The sequence below is a fragment of the Protopterus annectens genome, chromosome 2.part1, assembly GCF_019279795.1.
Source record: "Protopterus annectens isolate FY-2018-M chromosome 2.part1, PAN1.0, whole genome shotgun sequence".
In the NCBI taxonomy this organism is placed as follows: domain Eukaryota; kingdom Metazoa; phylum Chordata; order Ceratodontiformes; family Protopteridae; genus Protopterus; species Protopterus annectens.
Window position 1 is genome coordinate 1,180,338,351 of NC_056729.1, and position 13,676 is coordinate 1,180,352,026.

The 13,676-nt window shown below is 44.4% G+C and overlaps 1 protein-coding gene across 1 annotated transcript in view; it reads left to right on the plus strand.

Annotated features, from left to right (window-relative positions):
* Positions 1–13,676, plus strand: part of KIF13B (kinesin family member 13B) — a gene marked incomplete in the record, with an annotated part of 3,953,176 nt that overhangs the window by 1,262,318 nt on the left and 2,677,182 nt on the right. The window contains 1 exon segment of the mRNA XM_044062707.1: positions 2,696–2,909. Coding sequence (XP_043918642.1) covers positions 2,696–2,909 — 214 coding nt within the window.

Consider the following 13,676-nt stretch of genomic DNA (forward strand, 5'->3'; position numbering starts at 1 on the left):
GAAACATATTCTTACCTCTTGTGCAGACTATCTGTTCAGATTATCAAGTGACTTCAGGCTGTTTATATTCCTTCAGATCAGAACATTGTGGTAGACTGTCTGAGCAGTTCCATGACACAGACTCACTAGTGGATGCTTCACAGAGATGTGTTTTTGGACATTGTCCACCAGTGGGGTACTCCTTAATTAGATCTTTTTACCTCCCCTCAGAGCAGACCACTTCCTGTCTTTTGCACCAGAGTCCCATGTCCTCTGGCTTGGAAGGTGGACGGCTTTTTTCCTGCAAGGGGATGTTTGTCTATGCCTTCCCTCCCCTTCCTCTCGTACAGAAGGTCCTGTTCAAGATCGAACAGGACTTTCCCAAAATCTTGTTGGTGACTCCTTTTGGTTCAGACAGCATTGGTTCCCTCTTCTCCATGTAGCCAAGGGCTATCATCACAAGTTACTTCACTGACTGGACCTTCTCACACAGGACAAGGGAGCTGTCATCCTTCCCTACTTGTCCACTCTTCAGCTGACACTGTGGGTGACAGAGTTTGATCACTTTTTAGACACCCACCTTTTTTCTGAGGACGTGGTTTTGGATCTGCAGGAGACCAGGAAACCCACTACCAGGCAACCTTATTTGTCCAAATGGAAGACATTTTCTGTCTGGTGTCTTGCTTGTAACCTGGGTGTACTTTTTGTGGAAGTTCGTTTGGTGTTCTCATTTGTGTGAGTTGCTCAGTGCTGAGTTGGCATACTGCTCTGTTAAAGCCCACCTGTCAGCCATTTCTACTTGTCTGCCTTTGACTCCTTCTTTGGCTTCTAGATTTGAGGTCCAAACAATTCCTTAAAGGCATTCTTCTTATTACCACCCCCACCCCACCCCCAGGAAGCCTATTCTTCCTTCCTGGTACCTTAATATTGTTTTGGAAAAATTGACTTGGGCTCCTTTTGAGCCTGCAGCTTCAGCTTCCTTAGGGCATTGTACTTGGAAGACTTTTCTTCTTTTAGCCCTTACTTCAGCTAGAAGGGTATCTGAGCTTCACACCCTTATGGCTGTCCCTCCATTTTTAGTTTCTCATAGGGGCAGGGCATCCCTTCTTACTAATCCTTCTTTTATGCCCAGGTTGGTTAATGAGTTGTCTCTTGATTAGTCTAGTCACATGCCCACTTTTTCCCTTCTCCTCAGTCTGCTAATGAGAAGGTTCTTCATACCGTGGATTTGCATAGACAGCTCAGACATTTGGATAACACTAAAGGCTTTCATAAATATGAGCAGCTTTTTTTCTCTCATCCTAGATCTTTAGGTTTGGCTGTTTATAAGCAAACTATTTCTTCATGGATAAATAAGGCAATTTCCTTTTGTTACTCATTTCATGGGAAAAGCCTTCTTCTGTTAAAGGCTCATTCTGCCAGGGCTGTGTCGTCTGGTGCTTTTTTCAAAAGATTGGATACTAACTTGGACTTCTGTACATACTTTTACTAAACACTACAAGTTAAATGTGGTTTCCAGAGCTAGAGCTGGATTTGCCAGGGCTGTCCTGCCGGCTTTCTTGAAGGATCTGCTGGATTTTTTTCCTCCTACCTTTCCTCCTGAGCTTTAGTACTCTCCATACTGTAAAGAATAGTGCAACAGTGATACAGTAGGACATACTATAGCTGTGTAAAAATCTTACCATAACAGTAGAAGTTCTTTGTTGCGATATTAGCTTCCTCCCTCTGTTTCTTTCTCCTTCTGGATGCACATGTTCTTCATTTCTCCTTGGACTGTTCTTCCTGGGGCTTTTCAGTTCTGAGGATGGTAAGTCTGTACTTCACTTGTATGCCCTATGCCATGCATGGGGAGCATACGTGGTGTGATGTACGGCATCCCTGTTACAACCGAAGGCTTTGCTATATACTGGCTGTATGTCGGACTGCCCTAGGCAAGGGAACCCTACTGTAAGGAATACTGCAAAAGTGAAGGGAAGGACATCTACTGTTCTGATAAGGTTTTACACAACTGTACTTTCCTAGGGAAGCCTGATGATGATTGCTACTTTCTCAGGCTTTAGCTGGTTGTCCAGCCTCCTTTTTACACTGACCCTTTCCCAGACTGGTGTTACATGCCTTAGCTCTGTGAAGTGCAGCACTTATGAAATACAGCATTAGCTACATTTCTAAGTAAGGAACAATATTTTGAACAAAACTTGAGCTTGAAATTTAGCGGCAAGTCTAACATATGTACAAGAACATAATACAGTACCTTAATCTTGGCAAAAAATGTAAATGTAGAAGGCGGCTCAGATAAAGGTTACAAGTGTAACAGGGACTGGGAGTTTGGTTTATGAAAGTATATTAAGGGCTCTGGGCAAGTGTATTTGAAGTTAAGTGGAAGGTTTATGATATAAACCCATGTAGTCCGTAGAGGAAAAGTGGATAGGAGTGGAGTGGTTATTTTGCTAAAAAGATTTTGAGAACTTAAAATGCCATACTGAGCTAGATAATGAAGAGTGAGTAGTCAGATAAGGTATAATGTGACTGGGTAAGTGCAAGGTAAAAGTACTAGTGGAGGACCATCTATGTAATGGCTAGCTGTATGTGGGTGGATTAAGTAAATCACTATAGTTTCCTTCCATTAGTTTTGGTTTCTTCTGTAACCTGACTTAAAACTGATCTGTGATGCAATTTGTAGAACAGCAGACTTATTCTTATTACTTTTTTTATCTAGATCCACTCCAGCCTATTCTACAAAGCCTAGAACGTCATCATGAAGAAGAGAAGAGGTCAGCTCTTGAACGCCAGCGACTGAAGTATGAGAATGAGCTGGAACAGCTTCGTCGCAGGTTGTCTCCTGAGAAGCAGCTACATTATCGCAGTGTAGAACGTTTCTCTTTTGGTTCACCTAGTGCTCAGCAGCGTATCCGCCAGTGGACAGAGGAGAGGTTAGTAGAAAATAGAAGTACTCCTGTTTGTGTAGTGCCATAATTTAGTGGCCATCATTTTCTTTAACTTTTGGTTGTACCATGTAAAGTTCATCATACTGTTCAGCATTGCAGTTTTCATTTGTAGGATATTAGTCTGAAGGTTGGACTGACTTCGAGTTGTACCTTTCCCCAGTAGCTTCTGCTGACCTCTTTAGATGAAAGAATGTCTGTGGTATGAGAGTTGTGGTAGCTGGTACCATCTTCAGATCTTGCTTGCTGTGACATTTACAGTTGCATATGCTCAGAGCTTCATCACTTTATCAGTTGGCTTGCTTTGGGAGGACAGGTATGGACCCTGCAAACTACTTTTGCCTTTTTGTAGCTGATTTTATTGTAATTTCGAGTATCTGATAGTGACTTTTAAGACTGAATTAGTTAAGTAAAATAACTGTGATTGTGGGAAGTCAATCCCACGTAAAGATTTTCATTCCTGATACCTTTTTACCTTGGTGTTAAGCACAAGTTAGATGTGTAGCAGCATTATGAAAGGTTTTCCCCAAGGACAATTAAAAGGGAGACTGAAATCTGTCCAGGAGTTAGCAAATCAAAAGATAGAAGGGCGGTATGTGTAATATTGTTCCACCAAGGTGGTGTTGGCCAAGGCTTCTGGGAAATTTCATTTGAAGTTCAAGAATTCTGAAGAGAGACTTTAGGAGAAGCAGTGGGTAACAGAGGACAGTCTCTTTGATACCATCAGTTTCCATAGGTCTGGCAGCACCACACTCTGTGAGACACTTAGCATCAGAGTTGTTTTTAGCTGAGAGCCCTGATGAGTGCTTCACAAGCCACCACATTTTCAGCCCTTATCATAACCTCCCAGATCAAGGACACTGAGATGTGGGCTAGATGTCCTTCAAGGATGCATCTGCAGTCCTTACAAATGGGTTGTCCTGTCGTCAGGCAGCCCTTCGGTCGGCCGGATTCCAAAGTCTGGGTCTGGCCTCGGCTGGTGTCGCACTTCACCCGACGTCATAGCTGCAGTTCTTCAGGTATAAAGGCATCAGCCAACGCCATTTTCCCCAGTCTTTCTTGCCGCGTGGCGCCCGAAGCAGAAGCTGTTCGCAAGTGCCGGTCGGTCAGAACCAGAGATTACTACTACCGAATACTTCTACTACTACCGAAGACTTCTAAAGCTAAGTACCCCGTTGGGGACTCTTTCTTGCCTCAGCCGATGTCAGAAAAAGTGAATAACTGTTTAACTTGTGGGAAACAAATACCTCATAAAGATTTCCACTCTTACTGCTTACCTTGTTTAGGCCCAGACCACGACGTAGCAGCTTGTCTAGCCTGTGCTTCTTTTAACCGACGGACGCTTAGACGTCGGTCGGAATTTGCTGAGGAGTTTTTCGGCTCCGCTTTTGCTTACATTATGCCGTCGGATCCTCTGACTACGCAAATTTCTAAAAAGCGCAAGGAAAAGGACCGACACTCACGGTCCGCGGTTTCAGCCGAAACCGCGGTTAAGCCAACCGCAAGTGTCTCGGTTTCGGCTGAAACCGAGCTCTCGGTTCTTCCTTCAGCCGAAAGCTTACCTCCTACCGAGGCCTCATCCAACCTGGTTGAATCGGCTACTGAAATCCCACCTGCTCTTGCAGGTTCCCAGGATTTATCTGATACTATCCTCTTGGATATTTCAAACCCTGCACGTGGAGCTGCTAGGCCACCTGCAACCATGTCGATTAAGGCCTTTGCCAGGGCTAAAGCAGCTAAATCTGCCAAAACTGTGCCTGCTAAGACCCCCTCTCACAGGCCTAGCTCTAGTTCACAAATGCTTACTCTAGCAGAGGATCTCATTTCTTTGATCCGAGGATCCCAACCTCACCCAGACAGGGCCTCTCACCCACCTCCAGAGAAGAGGCCTAGAGCAGAGCCCCCTGAGCCAGTTTCTACAGATGACTCCTCTGATGATTCAGATAATTCAAACCCTCCAGAGGGCCCTTTCTCCCCTTATGAAGACTCTGATGCTGAAGAGTCCATTCCTTCTGCCTCTCCGCCTGAGGAATTTTCCTTTGGGGAAACCTTGCATGCTATGAGGGAACAATTTAAGTGGCAGGGCCAGGATTTTTCAGACTCTAGAAAAAGGCTTAGAACCTTTCTGCATTTACCACAGCATAGGCCTTTAGCCATCCCCCCAGTTCTTACTGTTGTGGATGATGCATTTAATGATGCTTGTACTGCTCCTGATTCACTTCCTCCGGCCCCTGCTAAGCCCGATAGGTACTACAGGGTTCCGGACACACATTATCATTTGTATAAGGCTCCTTTTGCAGATCCCGAAACTATCTCCCAGGGACCTAAGGCTGTAGCAGCTACCTCTGCCAAAAACCCCCTCCCCTCTGAAAGGGAATCCAGGGCCTTAGAGAGATGGGGTAAAAAAGTTTACACTTCTGCTACTCTTTCAGCTAGGGCCTTGAACTGTCAATTCCACATGATCCAATATCAAGAATTTGTTAGACCAGTTAACTAAAAAGCTGTCCTCGGATGAACCATTAGACAAAAAATCTGTTCAGGAAATGGTACATAACATTCAGCAGGTCAGTAACCATTCCTTAAAATGCGGCTATGATGCATTGGAGGCTTCCTTTAGATCAGCCATGACTGGCACAGTGATCAGAAGACATGCATGGTTAAAAGAGCAGGCCTTACCAGATCATGTTAAATCAAAGCTACTAGATGCTCCCATGGACAAGATCAATTTGTTTGGCTCTCCTGCACAACAGGTGCTGAAGAAGATGGAAGAGAAGGCAAAATCTGTCCAGAACAGTCAAAGATTTCTTACAGGTCCAACCTCCAAGGTTTAGCAGGAATTGGCCCTCCAAGAATTGGTCCTTTCCAGACACCTCCAGAGCTCAGAGAGGCAGGAATAGGCTCAAGAGGCAGGGGTCAATCCAGAGGTGCCTACAGGGGACGTCAGTGGCAGGCTAACAACCAGCGAGGTACAGCCACAGATACAGCCACCACCACTACTACAGGACAATCACAGTGACTTGGCTCTAGCACCGCCTACCAGGGAACAACTAGAAGCACCCTTAGGCGGGAAGCTAGCCTTATTTTCAGTAAACTGGCATTACGTCACAGGAGACAAGTGGATTTTGCAGACAATAGACCAAGGTTACAGGTTTCACTTCCATACTCTACCAAGGAAGAGAGGAATGCCAAACCTACCTCCAAATCAAAAGGCAGAAGCTCTAAAGCAAAATTCAAAATGCTGACCCTACAGCAGCTTCTTCCCATGTTGGGCAAGGAGTCTTGGCTGGTAACTCTAGATCTCAAGGAGGCATACCTGCACGTCCCCATACGACCAAATTGCAGAAGATACCTCAGATTTCTTGCAGGATCAGAGCATTATCAATTCTCAGCATTGCCCTTTGGCTTATCTACTGCGCCCAGAGTGTTCACGAAATGCCTGGCATCAGTAATTGCTCATTGCAGGCTTCAGGGAATTCAAATCTACCCTTACCTGGACGACTGCCTGTTACAAGCGGACAACAAAAACAAACTAGCAGAAGACTTGAAAAGGGTCATTTATCTACTGCAAGCCCTGGGATACACAGTCAATATAAAAAGTCAAGGCTGATACCATCCCAAAGGATAACCTTTTGGGTGCAGAGCTGGACACATCAAAACAAATGGCATTCCTAACAGTAGAAAACAGGAGCAACTCCTCTCTACTTCTTGGCATTAACAAAACAGAACCAGCTAACAGCAAGAAAAGTCCTGCAAGCCTTGGGTTTCATGGCATCCTGCATAATATTGGTTCCACATGCCAGACTGCATATGAGAAAGTTACAGTGGTACCTAAGGAATTTATGGTCTCAGCACAAGCACAGCCTAGAAACCCAAATTCCAATAATCCCATGTCTGAAGCAAGAATTCAAATGGTGGGCTCAGGCCTGTCAATCAAACAAAGGACTGCCCTTCCACAGCACTCAACCATGCCAGACCATCACAACGGACGCCTCAGATCTCGGTTGGGGGGCACACATGCTGGACAAGTGCATACAAGGCTTATGGACTCAAGACCAGCTGCACCTACACATAAATCAAAAGGAAATGCTGGCAGTAAAACTGGCAATTCAGACATTCAGACCATTTCTTCGACAAGGTCAACTGTTGATAAGGACAGACAACACCACAGTTATGTGGTACATCAACAAACAGGGAGGCACACATTCACCTCTATGCCGGATGGCAATGGACCTCTGGAATGTGGCCCTGAGCTTCAACATTCAGTTACAAGCAATTTTTGTGCCAGGAAAAGAAAACATACTAGCAGACATACTAAGCAGAACTACCACGGATGCCCACGAATGGATACTGCATCCGGACATATTCAAAACCATTACAAGAAAATGGGGAATACCAGAAATAGACTTATTTGCATCCCCACGCAATCACCAACTGAAGAAATTCTACACAAGGACGTACCACCCACTTGCTTGGAAAGTGGACTCCCTATCTTTCAGTTGGAAAAACCTGACAGCATATGCATTCCCACCACTTCCTTCGATGCACAAGGTGCTATTGAAGATCAAAGAAGACCGTCCAAGGATCATCCTGATAGCTCCAGACTGGCCAAGGCAACATTGGTACCCATTACTGAGGAGCATGTCTCGGGAACAAATATGGCCTCTACCCCTGGTTCCCTTACTGTTAACACAGAACAACTACAGCACCCTGCATCCAAACCTGAAAACACTGCAGCTGACTGCCTGGAACATTGCATAAGACCAAATAACCCAAGTTTATCCCAAAGGGTTAAAGACATTATCTTGGAGGCTCGCAGACCCTCAACAAGAAAAAATTATTCGGCAAAATGGAAAAGATATCACATTTGGAGTACTGCAAAAGGAGAAAATGTGTCACTGGTAAACATAGCCAACATCCTGGAATACTTGGCAGAGCTCTTCCACAACGGCTTGTCCTATTCTTCCATTAAGATTCATGCATCAGCTATTTCAGCAGAATACAACTTGGATCCTCCAGTCTTCTCACATCCTCTGCTCAGGCAGTTTCTGAGAGGAATTAAAAATGTAAAACCACCTAGGAAGCCACCATTGCCAGCATGGGACTTGAACTTTGTGCTAGAAAAGTTGACACTCCTCCTTCGAACCAGCAGCAACAGCGGAATTACAATACTTATCATGGAAAACTGCTTTCCTGCTTGCAATCACTTCAGCAAGAAGGGTATCTGAGCTACAGGCATTAATGGCAGTACAGCCCTTCCTGATCTTCCATCAAGATAGAGTGTCCATGAGAACAAATCCTACTTTTATGCCAAAGGTGGTCTCCAGGGTATCTTTAAACCAAGCTATCCACCTACCTACATTCTTCCCCAACCCACAGAACAGGGAGAAAGACTGTTGCATACCTTGGATGTACATAGACAATTACGTTACTACCTGGACAGGACCAAGGGCAATAGAAAACTGACCAGCTACTGGTAGCATATGCAACAGGAATGGAAGGAAAAGCAATTTCAAAACAGACAATCTCTAAGTGGATAGGAAATTGCATTATATTTTGTTACTCCTACCATGGGAAGAAAACTCCAGAAAACATCAGGCCTCACTCTACAAGGGCTACAGCCACTACCACAGCTTTTCTACGAGGAGTGGCTACCAAAGACATTTTAGAGGCTGCTACTTGGAGCTCCGTGCATACATTTGCCAAGCATTATAATTTACCTTTATACTCCAGATCCCGGCAGGTTTTGCCACTGCTGTTTTGCAAGGGATCTTAACTACACCATAATCTTATTTCTCCTCCTCCCCCAGTTTGGCTATGGTATTCTACCCATTTGTAAGGACTGCAGATGCATCCTTGAAGGACATAGTACAGTTTTGTACCTACCATAAATGTAGATGTCCGATAGGCATGCATCTGCAGTCAGGATTACCCACCCTCCTTCCCCTCTGTGGTACTCCCAGGGTATTTGCCCATCTTGTAGCTAGCTGGGGAATCTATTATGGTGTATTTGTTTGTATATATGTACATACATGCTTATTTTTTGTTTGCTCTCTACTATTTGGAACCATTTGCATTTATCCAAATTTAGCCTTCCTAGAGGGCACCTGGCATCAGGGGCAAGAAACACTGAGGAAAATGGCGTCGGCTGATGCCTTTATACCCGAAGAACTGCAGCTATGACGTCGGGTGAAGTGCGACACCAGCCAAGGCCAGACCCAGACTTTGGAATCCGGCCGACCGAAGGGCTGCCTGACGACAGGACAACCCATTTGTAAGGACTGCAGATGCATGCCTATCGGACATCTACATTTATGGTAGGTACAAAACTGTACTTTCTGAAGCCTATCTGTGGGCCTCAGCTTCCAGTACTTGGTTTGTTAGCAAGGGTGAGAAAGGTATTTCCCGCTGTTTTTTATCAAGGAGGTTTCTGATAACTAAGTCTAAGTACTTGTCATCCACCTGTGAACTAGGGCCCCAAGGGAGGTTCCCCAGAGAAGCTGAGGCACAAACCACCAAAAGTAAACCAATGCCTGCTAGCTTGCCGTAAACTAGGTTGAGCAGGTCCATTTTGCCTTCCATCTCCCAAGATTCTTTATAACAGCTTTTCCTCATTTGATCACTGCTGCAGTAACATAAGCTATATGGGTTATGCCCCGCCTAGAATGTGACAGTTGCCCAGCTTCCAAAGCTTCAGGGCACTTTCCATATGCCCAACCCATTAGTCAGCTAGAGCTGAGCTGACTAAAAGTCTAGATGTTCATCATTCCCACTGGTGCAGTAGCCTGTTGGTTGTGTCTTGCCCAAGACACCTCAACTGACTAGCTTCCAAAAGCTCTGGATCCAGCCCTCTGATCTACTCTGACTGATTGGCCAGACCTAAAGAGGAAATATTCGCAGGCGATAGTGGAACGACATCAGTACTTACTTGCTACCTCATGAAGAAACAGCTTAGGGGTTCCACAAAAGCAGCACCTGTCACTTCAGCTTTGGCATACAAGTCCCCTTGGGGAATTCTTCCTCACTTAATTTTATTTATTTTTTAATAATTCTTAACTTTATTTCTTATAAAAAAGAAAGAGGTTCCCTTTGAAATTTTTACATATTTATCTACATTTAAAAAGAAGAAAAAAGGGGGTTTCTTACTTCTACCTTTTTCAGTGGTTTTTACCTTTTAAAAACCTCAGTATTCTATTCTACTATGTATTTCCTGCCTAGGACTGCTATGTTCAGCCTTACAAAGGATTAGGAGCTTATTAGTTAAAAATCTGTATGTATTGCTTATGCAGTGTTTTATTGTGTTTGGCATGGGACAGTGTTTTTTTTTTTTTTACTTGGGTACGGGCTTTGGCTGTACATGTAATGCTTTCAACACTGTAACAACTTAACTGCCATTTTTTTATGTCAGACTAGTTCCCCCGTTAGAAGTCCTGAGCGGATTTTACAGTAAGACAAGTCTATTGTTCATAGTTTATAAGAATTCGTAGGTAAGTATTGGGCTAGCTGCCCTTTTGGTCTGTTTTAAGCCTAGCCAGTTTCCCTTAGTGAAAATCAAACCTTGTACTTTTTGTCTGAGGCAAACATTTTAACCACTATACCAACCCCAACCATTGTTTATTTCCACACTAACAACTTGCGTACAATTTTTCTGTGTCAGTCCAAATTTACTGATAGGGGTTTTGGACATTTCATGAGTTTATAGTTTTTCCTCTTTTAAGGGAAATGTACTGCTTAAGTGCACACTGTACCATCTTACTTCCTATTATTCTTGGCACATTACTTGGACTTATGAGGTGTTTGGACATATTTTTATGTACTGTTTATGCATTTGTAAGGCGTGTACTGCTTGTGTTCATGTTGTGACATCTTACGTGCTATTTATTCTGTCAGCATAACTGATTTCAAAAGGGTTGCTGATGGCCTTTTTTAATGTACTGCTTGTGTGCATTTACAAGATAGGTGTGCTTAATGTGCACATGGTTACAACATATCTTAATGTTTTTTGTTGTCAGCCTAATTTTTACTTTTGTGACTTACTGACAGGATTTTGTTTTACTGCTTATGCCTTATAGAATGTTCCATCGTGTTACCCTGCTGCAGTCATCACACTTGGGTTATCCTGCCGTCAGGTGGTACTGCAGTCGGCCCGAATTCCAAAGTCTTGGTCCGGCGTCGGTTGCTGTCGCTTCTTGCCTGACGTCAGTGCGCCAGGGGTATTTAAGAGGCATCCGACACCATTTTCTTCAGTCTTTCTTGCCGTGCGGTGCCCGAAGCAGAAGCAGTTCGCAAGTGCCGGTCGGCCGACACCTGAGATTTTCGATTTGAATTTCAGTCCGAAGTCTTCATTAAAGCAAAGTACCCCATTGGGGAACATTTTCTTGCCTCAGTCCGATGTCCGAAAAAGTTAACAATTGCATTTCTTATGGGAAGCAAATACCCCATAAGGACTTCCATTCCTGTTGTATTCCTTGCCTAGGCCCAGACCATGACGTCACAGGTTGTCGGTTTTGCGCTAGGTTTAATAAACGAACTATCAAACGCCATTTTGACTTCGCACGGTATTACTTTGGTAGGAAATTTAATTATATCATGCCGTTGGAGCAGCCGACGACCGCCATTCATAAAAAACGCAAGGATAAGGACAGGCAGCCTAGGAATAAGCCAGACACCGAGGCCTCAGTTGGGCCTGTCGCCGGTTCTCCGGTTTTCAGTGAGGCGCCTACGCAGCCCCTGATGACCGCAGAACTGGAACCCCAGACAGCTGCGGATTCCCAAGCGGAGTCTACTAGGCCGACACAGCCTTCTACTGACACTGGTGCAACGGAAACACCTTCGGTTGCCGAAGGTGTCTTCAGACCGACTACACTCACCATTAAATCTTATGCTAAACTTAAAACTCCTTTAAAACCAAATAAAACTGTACATCAGTCTACAGTTCAAGGCCCCATGCCTAAGAAACAGATGCTTAAGATGGCTGAAGATTTGATTACCCTTATCGGGGATTCCCATTCCCCTCCTAATAAAAGACCAAGACAAGAGGAGGATTATGCATCCTCTGACCAGGTTTCTCTCTCCTCAGATTCTTCTGAGGAACAGGATTACACTTTTCCACCTTATGAGGATTCTGAGGCTGAAAATTCCATTCCCTCGGCTTCTCCCCCTGAAGACTACTCCTTTGGGGAAACTTTACATACCATGAGGGAACATTTCCACTGAGAAGGCCAGGATTATTGAGATTCTAAGAAAAGGCTCCGAGAGTTCCTTTTACTACCCCAGCACAGACCTCTTGCTATCCCTCTTGTTTTAGATATTGTGGAGGATGTTTACTTGGAGTCTAGTTTAAATCCAGACTCTCTACCTCCTGCTCCAGCCAAACCAGACAGCTATTACAGAGTACCTGACTCACACAAATTCCTTTATAAAAGCCCTGTAGCTGACCCAGAAACAATTTCCCAGGGTCCTAAGGGAGCAAAAGCTTCTATGGCTAAAAATCCTGTGCCCTATGAAAGGGATTCCAGAGCCCTAGATAGATGGGGAAAGAAAATATACACCTCAGCAACTCTGGCTATGAGAGCATTAAATTGCCAGTTTCACATGCTGAAATATCAACAATTCCTGATGTCTCAGTTAAAACAAAAAATGAGCACACGTTCAGAACGGCCTGAATTCAAGGAAATGCAGGATCTGTTGCATGCAGCTGAACAGGTGGGCAAACATACTTTACAATGCAGATCTGGTTCATTGGAAGCTTCCTGTAGAGCAGCTGTTACTGGCTCTGTCATACATAGATATGCTTGGTTAAAAGAACAAACCCTCCCTGGCCATGTTAAAGCAAGATTATTGGATGCACCTTTACAACAGGATGTATTATTTGATGTCAAAGCAGAAGAGGTTTTAAAGAAAATGGAGGATAAGGCAAAGTCTATGCAAACGGTCAAGGATTTTTTTGCAGGTACAACCCCCTCGTTTCAGCAGAAATTGGCCAACAAAAAACTGGTCCTTTCCATCTTCAGACAGATCACAGAGGGGAAAATACAGACGCCCAAGGGGCAGAGGCCAGTCACAGGGTCCTTACAAACCTCGCCAGTGGGGTTCAGCTACCCAGAAAGGAGGAGAAGACAGGCCCCAGGCTAGCAGAAGACAAACACAATGACTCTATCCTGAAACTACCAAGCAAATCTCTCCTGGCAACTCCCTTGGGAGGAAAACTAGCATTTTTTGCAGACAACTGGCACACATCACAAAAAACAAATGGGTTCTAAACATTGTGTCTCACGGATACAGATTCCACTTTCATACCTTACCAATGATCAAAGGAATGCCAAACCTGTCACCAAATCAATGGGCAGAGGCACAAAAACAAATTACAGCTCTCATGAACATGAGAACCATTCAACAGGTACCTACACAGGAGCAAAGACAAGGATTTTACTCAAGACTCTTCCTAGTCCCAAGAAAGGACAAAGCATGGAGACCCATTTTGGATCTTTCAATTCTGAACACCTATCTGCAAGTACCAAAATTCAAGATGCTAACACTACAGCAGCTTCTTCCCATGCTGGGCAAGAATGCTTGGCTAGTCACTTTGGACCTCAAGGAGGCATACCTGCATGTCCCTATCAGAAAAAATTGCAGAAGATACCTCCGCTTCATTGCAGGTTCCACGCATTATCAATTCTCTGCACTGCCCTTTGGCTTATCTACTGTGCCCAGGGTCTTCGCAAAATGCCTGGCACCAGTAATTGCATACTGCAGACA